The sequence below is a fragment of the Oncorhynchus nerka genome, linkage group LG26 (genome assembly GCF_034236695.1).
Source record: "Oncorhynchus nerka isolate Pitt River linkage group LG26, Oner_Uvic_2.0, whole genome shotgun sequence".
In the NCBI taxonomy this organism is placed as follows: Eukaryota; Metazoa; Chordata; class Actinopteri; order Salmoniformes; family Salmonidae; genus Oncorhynchus; species Oncorhynchus nerka.
The window spans coordinates 26,525,522-26,544,153 of NC_088421.1; the positions used below are offsets into that span (position 1 = coordinate 26,525,522).

General features: G+C 46.1%; 1 protein-coding gene across 2 annotated transcripts in view; it reads right to left on the bottom strand.

Annotated features, from left to right (window-relative positions):
• Positions 1 to 556: 556 nt before the first annotated feature.
• Positions 557 to 18,632, bottom strand: part of LOC115124479 (4-galactosyl-N-acetylglucosaminide 3-alpha-L-fucosyltransferase 9-like) — a 30,951-nt gene continuing 12,875 nt past the window's right edge. The window contains exons 2-3 of one of the 2 annotated variants that reach the window (XR_010461209.1): positions 1,608 to 1,762; positions 557 to 722 (exon numbers count right to left, since the gene is read on the bottom strand). Coding sequence is in view for 1 of the 2 variants with exons in the window: in XM_065010329.1 (XP_064866401.1) it covers positions 1,686 to 1,762 (77 nt within the window). In the remaining variant the exon portion in view is untranslated. Of the gene's footprint in view, positions 1,763 to 18,632 lie in introns of both variants that reach the window. The other variant, XM_065010329.1, reaches the window with a different exon arrangement.

The following is an 18,632-nucleotide window of genomic DNA, read 5'->3' on the forward strand; positions in this document are numbered from 1 at the left end:
CGCAATCTTAATCGCACTCCACACTGCCCTTTCCCACCTGAACAATAAGAACACCTGTGTGAGAATGATATTCACTGACTACAGCTCAGCATTCAACACCATAGTGCCCACAAAGCTAATCACTAAGCTAAGGACCCTGGGACTAAACACCTCCCTCTGCAACTGGATCCTGGACTTCCTGACGGGCCACCCCAAGGTTGTAAGGGTAGGTAACAACACATCGGCCATGCTGATCCTCAACACGAGGGCCCCTCAGGCGTGCGTGCGTAGTCCCCTCCTGTACTCCCTCTTCACCCACGACTCTGTGGCCAAGCACGACTCCAACACCATCATTAAGTTTGAGGATGACACAACAGTGGTAGGCCTGATCACTGACAACGATGAGACAGCTTATAGGGAGGAGATCAGAGACCTGGCAGTGTGGTGCAAGGACAACAGTCTCTCTATCAACATGAGCACACTTACACTTACACAAGCATGCAGACACACCATGTAGACACACCATGAACATCATGACACAAGGCGAGACACAGATGCAGACACAGGAGGCAGATGGTTGGAGTCTTAGAATGTTTATTAATCCTAAAGGCAAAGGGTCAAAACCAGATCAGAATCCAGGAAATACAGTGTGGCAGACAGGCTCGTTCGTGGTGAAGGCAGGCAGAATGGTCAGGCAGGCGGGTACAGAGTCCAGAAACAGGCAAGGGTCAAAACCGGGAGGACTAGAAAAAGGAGAATAGCAAAAAGCAGGAGAACGGGAAAATGTTGCTTGACTTGGAAAAACATACAAGACGAACTGGCACAGAGAGAAAGGAAACACAGTGATAAATAATTAGACAGACAGACAGACAGACAGACAGACAGACAGACAGACAGACAGACAGACAGACAGACAGACAGACAGACAGACAGACAGACAGACAGACAGACAGACAGACAGACAGACAGACAGACAGACAGACAGACAGAACACACACTGTGTAAATACATGCAGCAGACACACACACCACAAAACATGCATGAACAAAAACACAAAACATTCTGATACAAACAAAAAGACAGAACAACTACTCAACAGGTCAATACCTATAGCATACCTGTATCTGTTATTATCAACGTGAGCAGACTCATAGAGCACGTAAACACACACACCCACCCTCTCTCCAGCAGTACACTACTGTACTGTACGTATAGGTACAATACAGGAAGTCACTGCTGCGCTCGCTCCCAGGTGATGTATCATAACAATAATTACTGTCAGGCCCCAGAATGAAGGTGTTCTGTTCGTTCATGGAGGAGGAGAAGAAGGGAGGGAATACTGCCGTTATACTGTGGTAATTATGCAGCCGTAATGGAGACTGTGCCTGGCGAGAGCCTAATGAGCTTACTGAAGTCTACCATTGAGAATTGATTCCCGGGGAAAAATGAGTTCATTGTATTCGCTAGGAGATGGCCAATGGAGGTGAGCTTGTCTCCATTGATGTGCACTTAATTGACAGGGAACCAACGTGTGGAGAAATCCCCAAGAGCAATTATTAATAATGAAAGAAGCAGAAATATTTATACATGGAAAATCCTGATCCGCTTCCTTTCATTTCTACTGTCACCTGTCGACGGAGCGGCGTGCGTCTGATCACATTTCTCCAGCTGCATTCTGCCTCCCGTTCTCTCTGTCTCTCTCTCCCTTAATGTGTAGAATAAGATGAAACTGCCCATCTCACCAGGGAAATGGAGATGTCTCTCAGGCGTACAGTACATATACCTGTCATAGGAGGAGAGAGAGACAGAAGGAGATAATGGAGGGAGGGGGAGAAACACAACCTGAAGGGTCTGCAAATTAACATGACCTCTGAGTGAGTGCTGCATGCCCAGAGAACGGACTGGAAGACAGGGGTGTGTGTGTGTGTGTGTGTGTGTGTGTGTCTCGGTGTGTGTGTGTGTGTGTGTCTCGGTGTGTACCACTCATTTGCATGTGTGTGTTTGAGAAAGAAAGTGTGTATGTTTTCAAGTATACAAGTGCATGTGTGTGTGTGTGCGTTAAGACAAAACTGAAAAATGTTTGTGGGGGACCATGAACAAAATGCCAAGTGAGTATTACATTTTCTCCAATAGTTCCAAACAGTTACACAAGTAGCAAAACAGCATCAAAAAATATCTATCATTACCAACACATTTTAATATAACTGTGAGAGTTGTGGCTTATCCCTCATGTACACTTCTGTCTCATTTAAAGAGGTTTTATAGGCTTTGTATCATTTCAGCCAGTAGTTTGAAAGTTGCTCTCAGGAGCCAAAACCAGTCACTGGAAATGTTGCAGTTGTGTACAATGTCCTCACATCATTGTTCTTGAGCCTCTGTAGCGTGTGCACAAAGATAATAAATAAATACAATTGTCGTGTGCATGTTGGGCTGTGCTGACCTGATCCGTCCTCCCACTTTAAACTTGAAACCTAATTGGACATTATTCCACCTGCCAATCAACATTGTCCATCATGTCTGATTGTTGCAGGACTCATCAGACTAGTATGGCAAACGTGCAAGCGAAAGTGATAATGTAATTTTATACAACGGGAAATGTATACTTATATGTTTGCATCAATTGTCCTCTCCTTGAAAGTGTGTTGATTAAATCCTGTGCCTACGTGATGAATGACGATCGCTGGCAGTCAACAGCAGCTGTGTTGCCCACATTGGATCACCCATATCATGGAAAACGTGTGTGCAAGTTTAGAAATACAAAAGGTGGACACTTATGATTATTTGATTTGGATGGATGGTTGACAACATAAAGGCGGATATTTTCAGATCTAAAAAGTGGGTGAAAGTTTGCAGTGTACATTTCTCGAGCGCATCAAAGTTATGTGTGTCTCGCTTCACAAACAGGTTAAAGGGATGAACCCATGCCTGGTAAAAACCTTATAGCCTATTGCACAATATATTCCAAAATTCTAACAAAATACACCAGTGAGCAACACCAGTTAGGAGATTCAGGTTGTGAGCATAGTATTTCTGATTGTCTTGACAATTATCTTCTAATGTATTTGTGTGGCTACAATGCCATCTTTAGCGAACAAAGATGTTCTGTTCTGCAGATAAATGCATTGAAAGAGAGAGATTAAACTACTACCGAGGTATAACAGATCTAACTTCTAATTTCGGATGTTGTCTAACTTCTGATGTTTATGGATTTGATTGATTTATTCTGTTATTAATTGAACTAATGGCAGGCACATGCATCCACTCATCCCACTTGCTTCAGAGCGCGCCTTCACTACCTGACAGGAACGAGCGCATAGAAATCATGCACTAAATTATAGAAGGTTAGAATGTAAGGATGATGTGCCTTTTCACACTGTGAAAGGACTGCAGATGGTTTATTATGCATGTATGAGCCATACTGTACATTGACAGGTCCAGTCCAAAACGGGAGGTTTAAAAAATAACGAGGTAATAAGAGTTCTTTGGGCTTCCATTGGACTCCACCTGCCAAAACAGCCTAGTATGTCAAACAGACTTCCTCTCAACCCGACCGCAAGTCACAGACAGCGAATCACAGACAGCGGGTCACAGACAGTGAGTCACAGACAGCGAATCACAGACAGCGGGTCACAGACAGCGAATCACAGACATGGAATCACAGACAGCGGGTCACAGACAGCGGGTCACAGACAGCGGGTCACAGACAGCGAATCACAGACCGCGAGTCACAGACTGCTAATCACAGACAGCGGGTCACAGACAGCGAATCACAGACAGCGGGTCACAGACAGCGAGTCACAGACAGCGGGTCACAGACAGCGAGTCACAGACAGCGAGTCACAGACAGCGGGTCACAGACAGTGGGTCACAGACAGCGAATCACAGACAGCGGGTCACAGACAGCGGGTCACAGACAGCGGGTCACAGACAGCGAGTCACAGACAGCGGGTCACAGACAGCGTGTCACAGGCAGCGGGTCACAGACAGCGTGTCACAGACAGCGGGTCACAGACAGCGAGTCACAGACAGCGGGTCACAGACAGCGAGTCACAGACAGCGACAAACTCAACACAAAAAGTACTCTCTCCACTTTTTCTTCATTACCATTCTACCCCCTCCTTCTGTAACTTCACCTCCCTCCTCCCTTTCTGTCTCCTCTGCTCCAACCATTCATCTAACTATTTCCAATTACAGAAAGTAGTGAACCTCAAATGTTCCATTTCATTAAGTAAACAGAGTGGCAGTGACCATATGGACATTGCTGACAGAGAATTCGGTGAAGTATGGCGGTAACAGATGTTGTAACCTGTTTATTTTATTCGGTGCCCGAATTAAAACAGAAATGGAACAGTGTAGTCTTATGTGGGAGTTGCCTAATTCCGCGAGAAGCGTTTTTAGTGGGAGATTTCTTTCATTGTGCGAAGAGGAACAGGTGTTGGACGCCAAACTGGGATAGACTGCTTATTAGTTGGTTGGGTACTTGTTTGTCCACTAACTTCTTGTTTGTTTCTCTCCTGGAATAGAAATAAACTAAATAAAAGGCTGTGCTACAGAAAGCACGGTAATAGTTTTCTTCAACTGACAAGTTTATATTAATTTTTGTTGCTGTTGAAGTTAGTTAATCCGACACAAAATATTGACAGTTTGTAGTTCATATTTCCATCTGCCAAATTTCCACCACAAACTATAATCTATAAATATACTGTGCATATAACGTGGGAGATTATGTGGTAAATATACACACATCTACATTATGTTCATTATAGAATGTATCACAAACTAGTGAAGACAAATAATCTGACAAGAAAGAGAAAGAACTGTGTTTGACAGATCCAAAAATCCTCGAGGATGAAGTGAAAGAGTCCCTCAGCACAACAAATGTTTTGAAGGGACATATTGTCACAAAGCAGATGTAGCACTCTTCCAATGGCATGGACACAGTCACACAGTTGACAGGAGAAACAATGTGTTTGTTGTATTCTAGTGGAATAATCAATGTGTGTGTGTGTGTGTGTGTGTGTGTGTGTGTGTGTGTGTGTGTGTGTGTGTGTGTGTGTGTGTGTGTGTGTGTGTGTGTGTGTGTGTGTGTGTGTGTGTGTGTGTGTGTGTGTGTGTGTGTGTGTGTGTGTGTGTTACCAAGGAGCAGCTTTTACAGCCTGGTGGAGCCTGATGGTAAACCATTGAGCTGCACAGAGCAACACTGAGCAGCACAGACAGTGCTCCAGGTTGCTACAGAAGCCGGTGAAGGCTTTACAAAGGGACATTACACCTACACACTAAAGAACTTTACTCCTTTTGCTCCCAAGGGATCGACTGCAGCATATCAACTCCCCCTCCCTTTCTCTCCCTCTCCCGTTCCCTCCATCTCCATCCCTCTCTCCGCTCTGTCTCTCCCTCTCCCGTTCCCTCCATCTCCATCCCTCTCTCCGCTCTGTCTCCCCCTCTCCCGTTCCCTCCATCTCCATCCCTCTCTCCTCTCTGTCTCTCCCTCTCCCGTTCCCTCCATCTCATCCCTCTCTCCTCTCTGTCTCTCCCTCTCCCATTCCCTCCATCTCCATCCCTCTCTCCTCTCTGTCTCTCCCTCTCCCGTTCCCTCCATCTCCATCCCTCTCTGCTCTCTGTCTCTGTCTCTCCCGTTCCCTCCATCTCCATCCCTCTCTCCTCTGTCTCTCCCTCTCCCATTCCCTTCATATCCATCCCTCTCTCCTCTCTGTCTCTCCCTCTCCCGTTCCCTCCATCTCCATCCCTCTCTCCTCTGTCTCTCCCTCTCCCGTTCCCTCCATCTCCATCCCTCTCTCCTCTGTCTCTCCCTCTCCCGTTCCCTCCATCTCCATCCCTCTCTCCTCTGTCTCTCCCTCTCCCGTTCCCTCCATCTCCATCCCTCTCTCCTCTGTCTCTCCCTCTCCCGTTCCCTCCATCTCCATCCCTCTCTCCTCTGTCTCTCCCTCTCCCGTTCCCTCCATCTCCATCCCTCTCTCCTCTGTCTCTCCCTCTCCCGTTCCCTCCATCTCCATCCCTCTCACCTCTCTGTCTCTCCCGCTCCCGTTTCAGCGTGCAGGTATCTTATTCTATGTATTAAAAAGTGCCTGCGGTTCTCATCTGATGAATATTTCATGCATTTAATTTTTCCAGGCGCTAAAAGTAACTTTCACTATGTCTCTCTCATTCTCTCTCTCTCTGTCTCTCTCTCTCCTACACTTATTCCTGCTGTGCACACACATTTGGTGTAGATATATATTATCATTGTATTCCCTAATAGCTTCCTCCCTATTACAGCCTAGACATTATAGGCTAGTCTATAGTCAATCATCCAAACAGTTCTCAAACATGACCATTTCTGATTCTTCACATTTAGGACTCCATTCTTTGACCTCGATCATCATTCACAAAAGCCACGTATAGTAACCTCTCCATGATGAAATGGCACATCATCATCTGGGATGGCATATCAATACATTTGATGCACCGTTGTGTTGGAGGTTATTATGTAGTGAAAGGGAAATCAGAAATCATACGATGGCTTCCAATCGGCTCTATAGAGCCTGCCTACGTGTAGGCGTGTGAAGGCCAAACCTTCCTAATCACCATAATGATTCAAACGGGAGCCCAGCTGGCATTGAATATTAATAATAAACCAGGAACCGACAACACCGGGTCCAACAGGCAGAGCAGCATCAGCAGTCCATCCATACATCTCTGAATGAAGAGGAAGACAGACCAATCAAATGAAAGAAGGGCCTTTTGAAAATCAAATTAAACAATGGCCCCCACACTTAATTAACTCACCTTTAGATGCTCCCTGTTTTTCATTAAGCCATACCTTCAATCTCCCCGCTCTTTTACATGTGACCCTTTACACCGGACTGCGACCCTTTTCTGAACCCGCTGCTCGCCAAATCCAGCGCTAATTCTCACTTCTGTTGCCGTTTAATGTCTTCCATTTATATATTTTATATTCATGGAAGTGTTTTCATCTGCTTCAGGTATACATCCGCATCACATTCCCTACTACTTTAATTTGCCTACATGAGCCGAGTGGGAAGGAGGAGGGTGGGAATAAGTGGGTTAAAGGTGGAGGGCCAAGTGGTAGATCCAGCCCTGCCAAGCATTCCAAACATTCCCAGCGTTCCTATGGTATTGGGCTGATTAGGAGCTGAGTGGGGTGGAGACAGAGTGGAGGGGCTATGGGCTGCAGTCAGTCTGCTACAGGTCTCTGGGCCTCTCATTAGTCTCTGATTGATCACCCACTGCAGCCGCACCACTCTGCTAACTGCACGATATAATTACAACAGCACAAAAAATCATCATCATTCCAACACAAACACACACACACCCCCGGCGACACCTGGACCCCAGAGATGTCCTTCTTGATAGAGTGAGAAGGAAAAAAGGTGAGAAATTAAATGAAAGTATTTGAATAGAAGAATGTGAGAATGAAAACAATGCAGCAATCTGTCTCGGTTTGAGCTGTACACACTTTCTCTCCCCTCAAAACTTCTGTTAGAGGTGTGTTCTGTTGGAGGTGTGTTCTGTTAATGGTGTGTTCTGTTGGAGGTGTGTTCTGCTGGAGGTGTGTTCTGCTGGAGGTGTGTTCTGTTAGAGGTGTGTTCTGTTGGAGGTGTGTTCTGCTGGAGGTGTGTTCTGCTGGAGGTGTGTTCTGTTAGAGGTGTGTTCTGTTGGAGGTGTGTTCTGTTGGAGGTGTGTTCTGCTGCAGGTGTGTTCTGCTGCAGGTGTGTTCTGTTGGAGGTGTGTTCTGTTGGAGGTGTGTTCTGCTGCAGGTGTGTTCTGCTGCAGGTGTGTTCTGCTGCAGGTGTGTTCTGCTGCAGGTGTGTTCTGCTGCAGGTGTGTTCTGTTAGAGGTGTGTTCTGTTAGAGGTGTGTTCTGCTGGAGGTGTGTTCTGCTGGAGGTGTGTTCTGTTAGAGGTGTGTGTTCTGTTGGAGGTGTGTTCTGCTGGAGGTGTGTTCTGCTGGAGGTGTGTTCTGCTGGAGGTGTGTTCTGTTAGAGGTGTGTGTTCTGTTGGAGGTGTGTTCTGCTGGAGGTGTGTTCTGCTGGAGGTGTGTTCTGCTGGAGGTGTGTTCTGCTGGAGGTGTGTTCTGTTAGAGGTGTGTGTTCTGTTGGAGGTGTGTTCTGTTGGAGGTGTGTTCTGTTAGAGGTGTGTGTTCTGCTGGAGGTGTGTTCTGCTGGAGGTGTGTTCTGTTAGAGGTGTGTGTTCTGTTGGAGGTGTGTTCTGCTGGAGGTGTGTTCTGCTGGAGGTGTGTTCTGTTAGAGGTGTGTGTTCTGTTGGAGGTGTGTGTTCTGTTAGAGGTGTGTGTTCTGTTGGAGGTGTGTGTTCTGTTAGAGGTGTGTGTTCTGTTGGAGGTGTGTTCTGTTAGAGGTGTGTGTTCTGTTGGAGGTGTGTTCTGTTAGAGGTGTGTGTTCTGTTGGAGGTGTGTTCTGTTAGAGGTGTGTGTTCTGTTGGAGGTGTGTTCTGTTAGAGGTGTGTTCTGTTAGAGGTGTGTGTTCTGTTGGAGGTGTGTTCTGTTAGAGGTGTGTGTTCTGTTGGAGGTGTGTTCTGTTAGAGGTGTGTTCTGTTAGAGGTGTGTGTTCTGTTGGAGGTGTGTTCTGTTAGAGGTGTGTGTTCTGTTGGAGGTGTGTTCTGTTAGAGGTGTGTTCTGTTAGAGGTGTGTTCTGTTAGAGGTGTGTTCTGTTAGAGGTGTGTTCTGTTAGAGGTGTGTGTTCTGTTAGAGGTGTGTTCTGTTGGAGGTGTGTTCTGTTAGAGGTGTGTGTTCTGTTGGAGGTGTGTTCTGTTAGAGGTGTGTTCTGTTAGAGGTGTGTGTTCTGTTGGAGGTGTGTTCTGTTAGAGGTGTGTGTTCTGTTGGAGGTGTGTGTTCTGTTAGAGGTGTGTGTTCTGTTGGAGGTGTGTGTTCTGTTAGAGGTGTGTGTTCTGTTGGAGGTGTGTTCTGTTAGAGGTGTGTGTTCTGTTGGAGGTGTGTTCTGTTAGAGGTGTGTGTTCTGTTGGAGGTGTGTTCTGTTAGAGGTGTGTGTTCTGTTGGAGGTGTGTTCTGTTAGAGGTGTGTTCTGTTAGAGGTGTGTGTTCTGTTGGAGGTGTGTTCTGTTAGAGGTGTGTGTTCTGTTGGAGGTGTGTTCTGTTAGAGGTGTGTTCTGTTAGAGGTGTGTGTTCTGTTGGAGGTGTGTTCTGTTAGAGGTGTGTGTTCTGTTGGAGGTGTGTTCTGTTAGAGGTGTGTTCTGTTAGAGGTGTGTTCTGTTAGAGGTGTGTTCTGTTAGAGGTGTGTTCTGTTAGAGGTGTGTGTTCTGTTAGAGGTGTGTTCTGTTGGAGGTGTGTTCTGTTAGAGGTGTGTGTTCTGTTGGAGGTGTGTTCTGTTAGAGGTGTGTTCTGTTAGAGGTGTGTGTTCTGTTGGAGGTGTGTTCTGTTAGAGGTGTGTGTTCTGTTGGAGGTGTGTTCTGTTAGAGGTGTGTTCTGTTAGAGGTGTGTTCTGTTAGAGGTGTGTTCTGTTAGAGGTGTGTTCTGTTAGATGTGTGTGTTCTGTTGGAGGTGTGTTCTGTTAGAGGTGTGTGTTCTGTTGGAGGTGTGTTCTGTTGGAGGTGTGTTCTGTTAGAGGTGTGTGTTCTGTTGGAGGTGTGTTCTGTTAGAGGTGTGTTCTGTTAGAGGTGTGTGTTCTGTTGGAGGTGTGTTCTGTTAGAGGTGTGTTCTGTTAGAGGTGTGTTCTGTTAGAGGTGTGTTCTGTTAGAGGTGTGTTCTGTTAGAGGTGTGTGTTCTGTTGGAGGTGTGTTCTGTTAGAGGTGTGTGTTCTGTTGGAGGTGTGTTCTGTTAGAGGTGTGTTCTGTTAGAGGTGTGTGTTCTGTTGGAGGTGTGTTCTGTTGGAGGTGTGTTCTGTTGGAGGTGTGTTCTGCTGGAGGTGTGTTCTGCTGCAGGTGTGTTCTGCTGCAGGTGTGTTCTGTTAGAGGTGTGTTCTGTTAGAGGTGTGTTCTGCTGGAGGTGTGTTCTGCTGGAGGTGTGTTCTGTTAGAGGTGTGTGTTCTGTTGGAGGTGTGTTCTGCTGGAGGTGTGTTCTGCTGGAGGTGTGTTCTGCTGGAGGTGTGTTCTGTTAGAGGTGTGTGTTCTGTTGGAGGTGTGTTCTGCTGGAGGTGTGTTCTGCTGGAGGTGTGTTCTGCTGGAGGTGTGTTCTGCTGGAGGTGTGTTCTGCTGGAGGTGTGTTCTGTTAGAGGTGTGTGTTCTGTTGGAGGTGTGTTCTGTTGGAGGTGTGTTCTGTTAGAGGTGTGTTTCTGTTAGTGGAGGTGTGTTCTGCTGGAGGTGTGTTCTGTTAGAGGTGTGTTCTGTGTTCTGTTGGAGGTGTGTTCTGCTGGAGGTGTGTTCTGCTGGAGGTGTGTTCTGTTAGAGGTGTGTGTTCTGTTGGAGGTGTGTGTTCTGTTAGAGGTGTGTGTTCTGTTGGAGGTGTGTGTTCTGTTAGAGGTGTGTGTTCTGTTGGAGGTGTGTTCTGTTAGAGGTGTGTGTTCTGTTGGAGGTGTGTTCTGTTAGAGGTGTGTGTTCTGTTGGAGGTGTGTTCTGTTAGAGGTGTGTGTTCTGTTGGAGGTGTGTTCTGTTAGAGGTGTGTTCTGTTAGAGGTGTGTGTTCTGTTGGAGGTGTGTTCTGTTAGAGGTGTGTGTTCTGTTGGAGGTGTGTTCTGTTAGAGGTGTGTTCTGTTAGAGGTGTGTGTTCTGTTGGAGGTGTGTTCTGTTAGAGAGTGTGTGTTCTGTTGGAGGTGTGTTCTGTTAGAGGTGTGTTCTGTTAGAGGTGTGTTCTGTTAGAGGTGTGTTCTGTTAGAGGTGTGTTCTGTTAGAGGTGTGTGTTCTGTTAGAGGTGTGTTCTGTTGGAGGTGTGTTCTGTTAGAGGTGTGTGTTCTGTTGGAGGTGTGTTCTGTTAGAGGTGTGTTCTGTTAGAGGTGTGTGTTCTGTTGGAGGTGTGTTCTGTTAGAGGTGTGTGTTCTGTTGGAGGTGTGTTCTGTTAGAGGTGTGTTCTGTTAGAGGTGTGTTCTGTTAGAGGTGTGTTCTGTTAGAGGTGTGTTCTGTTAGAGGTGTGTTCTGTTAGAGGTGTGTTCTGTTGGAGGTGTGTTCTGTTAGAGGTGTGTGTTCTGTTGGAGGTGTGTTCTGTTAGAGGTGTGTGTTCTGTTGGAGGTGTGTTCTGTTAGAGGTGTGTTCTGTTAGAGGTGTGTGTTCTGTTGGAGGTGTGTTCTGTTAGAGGTGTGTTCTGTTAGAGGTGTGTTCTGTTAGAGGTGTGTTCTGTTAGAGGTGTGTTCTGTTAGAGGTGTGTGTTCTGTTGGAGGTGTGTTCTGTTGGAGGTGTGTTCGAGGTGTGTGTTCTGTTGGAGGTGTGTTCTGTTAGAGGTGTGTTCTGTTAGAGGTGTGTGTTCTGTTGGAGGTGTGTTCTGTTGGAGGTGTGTTCTGTTGGAGGTGTGTTCTGCTGGAGGTGTGTTCTGTTAGAGGTGTGTTCTGTTAGAGGTGTGTTCTGTTAGAGGTGTGTGTTCTGTTGGAGGTGTGTTCTGTTAGAGGTGTGTTCTGTTAGAGGTGTGTTCTGTTAGAGGTGTGTTCTGTTAGAGGTGTGTTCTGTTAGAGGTGTGTTCTGCTGGAGGTGTGTTCTGTTAGAGGTGTGTTCTGTTAGAGGTGTGTTCTGTTAGAGGTGTGTTCTGTTGGAGGTGTGTTCTGTTAGAGGTGTGTTCTGTTGGAGGTGTGTTCTGTTAGAGGTGTGTGTTCTGTTAGAGGTGTGTGTTCTGTTAGAGGTGTGTGTTCTGTTAGAGGTGTGTGTTCTGTTAGAGGTGTGTGTTCTGTTGGAGGTGTGTTCTGTTAGAGGTGTGTGTTCTGTTGGAGGTGTGTTCTGTTAGAGGTGTGTGTTCTGTTGGAGGTGTGTTCTGTTAGAGGTGTGTTCTGTTGGAGGTGTGTTCTGTTAGAGGTGTGTGTTCTGTTAGAGGTGTGTGTTCTGTTGGAGGTGTGTTCTGTTGGAGGTGTGTGTTCTGTTAGAGGTGTGTGTTCTGTTGGAGGTGTGTTCTGTTAGAGGTTTGTGTTCTGTTGGAGGTGTGTTCTGTTAGAGGTGTGTTCTGTTAGAGGTGTGTGTTCTGTTGGAGGTGTGTTCTGTTAGAGGTGTGTGTTCTGTTGGAGGTGTGTTCTGTTAGAGGTGTGTTCTGTTAGAGGTGTGTGTTCTGTTGGAGGTGTGTTCTGTTAGAGGTGTGTGTTCTGTTGGAGGTGTGTGTTCTGTTGGAGGTGTGTTCTGTTAGAGGTGTGTGTTCTGTTGGAGGTGTGTTCTGTTGGAGGTGTGTGTTCTGTTGGAGGTGTGTGTTCTGTTGGAGGTGTGTGTTCTGTTAGAGGTGTGTGTTCTGTTGGAGGTGTGTTCTGTTAGAGGTGTGTTCTGTTAGAGGTGTGTGTTCTGTTAGAGGTGTGTGTTCTGTTAGAGGTGTGTGTTCTGTTGGAGGTGTGTTCTGTTAGAGGTGTGTGTTCTGTTGGAGGTGTGTTCTGTTAGAGGTGTGTGTTCTGTTGGAGGTGTGTTCTGTTAGAGGTGTGTGTTCTGTTGGAGGTGTGTGTTCTGTTAGAGGTGTGTGTTCTGTTAGAGGTGTGTGTTCTGTTGGAGGTGTGTTCTGTTAGAGGTGTGTGTTCTGTTGGAGGTGTGTTCTGTTAGAGGTGTGTGTTCTGTTAGAGGTGTGTGTTCTGTTAGAGGTGTGTGTTCTGTTGGAGGTGTGTTCTGTTGGAGGTGTGTTCTGTTGGAGGTGTGTTCTGTTAGAGGTGTGTGTTCTGTTAGAGGTGTGTGTTCTGTTAGAGGTGTGTGTTCTGTTGGAGGTGTGTTCTGTTGGAGGTGTGTTCTGTTGGAGGTGTGTTCTGTTAGAGGTGTGTGTTCTGTTAGAGGTGTGTGTTCTGTTAGAGGTGTGTGTTCTGTTAGAGGTGTGTGTTCTGTTGGAGGTGTGTTCTGTTGGAGGTGTGTTCTGTTAGAGGTGTGTTCTGTTAGAGGGTGTGTTCTGTTGGAGGTGTGTTCTGTTGGAGGTGTGTTCTGTTAGAGGTGTGTGTTCTGTTGGAGAGGTGTGTTCTGTTGGAGGTGTGTGTTCTGTTGGAGGTGTGTTCTGTTGGAGGTGTGTTCTGTTGGAGAGAGTGTGTGTGTTCTGTTGGAGGTGTGTTCTGTTGGAGGTGTGTTCTGTTAGAGGTGTGTGTTCTGTTGGAGGTGTGTTCTGTTGGAGGTGTGTTCTGTTAGAGGTGTGTGTTCTGTTGGAGGTGTGTTCTGTTAGAGGTGTGTGTTCTGTTGGAGGTGTGTGTTCTGTTGGAGGTGTGTGTTCTGTTGGAGGTGTGTTCTGTTGGAGGTGTGTTCTGTTAGAGGTGTGTGTTCTGTTGGAGGTGTGTTCTGTTGGAGGTGTGTGTTCTGTTAGAGGTGTGTGTTCTGTTGGAGGTGTGTGTTCTGTTGGAGGTGTGTTCTGTTAGAGGTGTGTGTTCTGTTGGAGGTGTGTGTTCTGTTGGAGGTGTGTGTTCTGTTGGAGGTGTGTTCTGTTGGAGGTGTGTTCTGTTAGAGGTGTGTGTTCTGTTGGAGGTGTGTTCTGTTGGAGGTGTGTGTTCTGTTAGAGTGTGTTTGGAGGTGTGTTCTGTGTTGTTCTGTTGGAGGTGTGTTCTGTTGGAGGTGTGTTCTGTTGGAGGTGTGTTCTGTTAGAGGTGTGTGTTCTGTTGGAGGTGTGTTCTGTTGGAGGTGTGTTCTGTTAGAGGTGTGTGTTCTGTTGGAGGTGTGTTCTGTTGGAGGTGTGTTCTGTTGGAGGTGTGTTCTGTTAGAGGTGTGTGTTCTGTTAGAGGTGTGTTCTGTTGGAGGTGTGTTCTGTTGGAGGTGTGTTCTGTTAGAGGTGTGTTCTGTTGGAGGTGTGTTCTGTTGGAGGTGTGTTCTGTTGGAGGTGTGTTCTGTTGGAGGTGTGTTCTGTTGGAGGTGTGTTCTGTTGGAGGTGTGTTCTGTTAGAGGTGTGTGTTCTGTTGGAGGTGTGTTCTGTTGGAGGTGTGTTCTGTTAGAGGTGTGTGTTCTGTTGGAGGTGTGTTCTGTTGGAGGTGTGTTCTGTTAGAGGTGTGTGTTCTGTTGGAGGTGTGTTCTGTTAGAGGTGTGTGTTCTGTTGGAGGTGTGTGTTCTGTTGGAGGTGTGTGTTCTGTTGGAGGTGTGTTCTGTTGGAGGTGTGTTCTGTTAGAGGTGTGTGTTCTGTTGGAGGTGTGTTCTGTTGGAGGTGTGTTCTGTTAGAGGTGTGTGTTCTGTTGGAGGTGTGTGTTCTGTTGGAGGTGTGTTCTGTTAGAGGTGTGTGTTCTGTTGGAGGTGTGTGTTCTGTTGGAGGTGTGTGTTCTGTTGGAGGTGTGTTCTGTTGGAGGTGTGTTCTGTTAGAGGTGTGTGTTCTGTTGGAGGTGTGTTCTGTTGGAGGTGTGTGTTCTGTTAGAGGTGTGTGTTCTGTTGGAGGTGTGTTCTGTTGGAGGTGTGTTCTGTTGGAGGTGTGTTCTGTTAGAGGTGTGTGTTCTGTTGGAGGTGTGTTCTGTTGGAGGTGTGTGTTCTGTTAGAGGTGTGTGTTCTGTTGGAGGTGTGTTCTGTTGGAGGTGTGTTCTGTTAGAGGTGTGTGTTCTGTTAGAGGTGTGTTCTGTTGGAGGTGTGTTCTGTTGGAGGTGTGTTCTGTTAGAGGTGTGTTCTGTTGGAGGTGTGTTCTGTTGGAGGTGTGTTCTGTTGGAGGTGTGTTCTGTTAGAGGTGTGTGTTCTGTTGGAGGTGTGTTCTGTTGGAGGTGTGTTCTGTTGGAGGTGTGTTCTGTTAGAGGTGTGTGTTCTGTTGGAGGTGTGTTCTGTTAGAGGTGTGTGTTCTGTTAGAGGTGTGTTTATTCTTTACATCTGAATGTTGTTTCGATCGAGAGCTCGGCTGGTGATTATTGTCAAGTTAATTTTAGTTCATTGAATCGTGCTTCTTTATTTCATTAAAATTCAATGTGAAAGTATCCTTTTGGACCCAGTGCATTTGGAAGAAGCACTAATTATTTGCCCATTAGAAGATAACCAGAAATCAATTTGGTATTTAGTTTATATTAAAGGCTTGGAGAGAAACCGCTTCAAATCCAGACATTAAATATACACTGACTCTATAGAACATTAGGGACACCTTCCTAATATTGAGTTGCCCCCCCCCGTTTGCCCTCAAACCAGGCTCAATTCGTCGGGGCATGGACTCTTCAAGGTGTTGAAAGTGTTCCATAGTAATGCTGGCCCATGTTGACTCCAATGCTTCCCACAATTGTGTCAAGTTGGCAGGATGTCCTTTGGGTGGTGGACCATTCCTGATACACGGGAAACTGTTGCATGTGAAAAACCCAACAGTGTTGCAGTTCTTGACACACTCAAACTAGTGCGCCTGGCACCTACTACCATACCCTGTTCAAAAACACTTCAAACTTTGGTCTGGCCCATTCACCCTCTGAATGGCACACATACACAATCCATGTTTCAATTGCCTCCAGGCTTAAAAAGCTTTCTGTCTTCACCCCTTCATCTATACTGATTGAATTTGATTTAACAGGTGACATCAATAAGGGATCATAGCTTCCACACGGATTCACCTGGTCAGTGTATGTTATGGAAAAAGCAGGTGTTCATAATGTTTTGTCTCCTCAGTGGAACTTATAAAACCTTTTTTTATGGAATGGAATGGAATAAAATCATTAAAGTGGGAAATTATTACAATAAAATTATGTGTACTAGTATCTATAAGGGATTTTTAATTAACTTCCTCATACCTCTTGTGGTTTTTCCCCCTGATTTGCAATTCATAAGTGAGAACTTTAGAAAAGGTGACAGCGATCTATTATTAATGATTGGCCCGTCCAGTTCCAATACATCACCTTAGCCCCTAACACACCACAAATGACTCATTCATAAGCCATAAATAAGCAATACAAATGAACTGTGTATGCTTGCATTTCTACATACGAATTACCTCATAAAGCCAGATCCTAATTCCTTTCATTGACATCCATATGTCTCTAGTTAGTTACCAACAAGAAACGAGTGTAGCTATGCTTTAGCATCACCTTGATAGTACTGTCTGTCATGTACAGTAGGTGACTAAAACATCACTAACAAGCCGCTAACTACCACAGCCATGATAAGATAAACAGGGACAGAACTGGAGGGTCTAATCAACACAGATCTTAAATGAACTGCATTTTAATTAGTCAGCAGACCCTAACTGCCACATTGCATCAGCTCCTTGTGGTAAGTCTACTGATGGTAAACCTTCAGCCTACTGATGGTAAACCTTCAGCCTACTGATGGTAAACCTTCATGCTACTGATGGTAAACCTTCAGCCTACTGATGGTAAACCTTCATGCTACTGATGGTAAACCTTCAGTCTACTGATGGTAAACCTTCAGTCTACTGATGGTAAACCTTCATGCTACTGATGGTAAACATTCAGCCTACTGATGGTAAACCTTCAGCCTACTGATGGTAAACCTTCAGCCTACTGATGGTAAACCTTCAGGCTACTGATGGTAAATCTTCAGCCTACTGATGGTAAACCTTCAGCCTACTGATGGTAAACATTCAGGCTGCTGATGCACTACAGAGCTACAGGAAGTTGAAGATGTGAGAGCAACATATGAATGTAGTTAAAGAGATCAGCAGTGTTAGCTGGATTATTTGAGACCATGCAGGCCACCAGCTGTGAGGAGAGGCTCTCTGTGGTAGGGTGGAGTGAAGGTGGGGCGGTGGGGCAACCAGAGGTGAGGTGCTGGAGCTGGGAGAGAAAGTGGGAGGGGTACAAGGTTATATACTGTATGTGTGTCTGGATCCTGGGAGAGACAAGCGCTGGAGTAATCGGTCGATGAGGGACAGGAGGAGTAAGGGGTTGAGCGGGGGTCTAAACTCTGAAGGAGCTAACAGAGCAACCTCTGCGTTGTTAGAGTCAGGATACGAGTATGCAGGGGTTTCAACCTCTATCCAGGCCCCAGCTCCCCAGGTGCAGATCTAGGGGTTAGATCAGATATGGAATGGAATAAGAGATCAGAGATGGGCCAATGGATACAACCCTAACACCCCTATCAGGCCTCCTCCACAGTCCAGAGGACCAGCTCCATCCCTGGCTGAGTCTGAGCCTCATTGGTGGGCTAGCTCGGCTCACTCACACTAATTAAAGGTTAAGCCGGTTCCCCCTCCATCCAGCAGGAGCAGCGAGAGGACAAGGAATGCATAATTAAAAAGCCACTGTAATTACTACGTTTCAGCACGCAATCATATGGAGAAGGTGATAGGGAGGAATATGTGGAGAGAGAGAGAGAGAGAGAGAGAGAGAGAGAGAGAGAGAGAGAGAGAATGAGAAGGCCAGAGAGAGGAGAGAAAGAGAGAGAGAGAGAGAGAGAGAGAGAGAAGAACAGAGGAGAGAGAGAGATAGAAGGTGGAGAAGCAGATTTGCAGAATGAGCTACAAAGTGCATGATGGAGAAAATAAGGAGGTAAGGAGATTTTTATCTTGTTTTTTTCTAGTAAGTTGTGTTCAGCAATTTAGAATCTGTTTTGTCAGTGTATTTAATTTTCAGTGTGACTTTCATTAAAATATACCCCTCCCCCACTCCCACCACCAAAACAAGAAAAAACAAAGTTCCTTAGATGTATTAAACATTGGTGAGGTAATATAATGACACATAATATCACAGATTCCCACTTATATTCTGGACGTGTACTGAATTCAATTGGAGGGGGGACTGAAGGCAGCCTCTGAAGGCATCGTTTTCCAGGGTTTAGGTCTGGGTGCTAATCCCCAGTCAGCATGGTTCTGGAGGTAAAACACATCACTGTGCTCATACTCTGTACAACACTGTATTGGTGTAGGGCTTAGGCCCCTGGCTGCAGCCTCAGCACTGAAAGCTTCAGACATTTTTTCCTTGGGAGAAGAATACTTCTTTCCCTCCTTACTCCACTGTCGTGCTTTTGGACGCGTGTATTTTGAGGATTAGTGGCTTAATCGACCTTGTAATGGGGAGATCAGAGCAGCGTGCAGGCATGGAGAGAAGTGCACACACACACACACACACATAGTCATACACACACACTCATACAAACACTTACTCGCACACACACATTTAAACACACACACTAACATTTGCACACAATCATACGCGTTATGACAAATGCAGGCCATCACAAATATGAACATACACACAGCCCCCCCCCCCCCCACAGACACACACAAACAACGCCCACCCACCCTTAGAGTTACTAGCACATTGTGCTGCAGACACTTACAATATGTAGACATACAGGTTTCCAAAATAAAGGAAACACCACCATCCGCCAGAACAGCTTCAATGCACCTTGGCACAGATTCTACAAGTGTCTAGAACTCTATTGGAGGGATGCAACACCTTTAAATCCATGAGAAATTCCATCATTTTGTGTTTTGTTGATGATGGTGGAAAACACTGTCTCAGGTGCCGCTCCGGAATCTCACATAATTGTTGAATTGGGCTGAGATCATCTGGTGACTGAGACACACACACACACACACACACACACACACACACACACCGTTTAAACCCCACTATGCTCCTTTGAGACCCCTCTTACAAAATCACTGCGATGTCCTCATCTAGCCAAGGTAAACAACATTATAGGCAACTGGGCATTTTTATACATGACCTACACCTGCTGCGT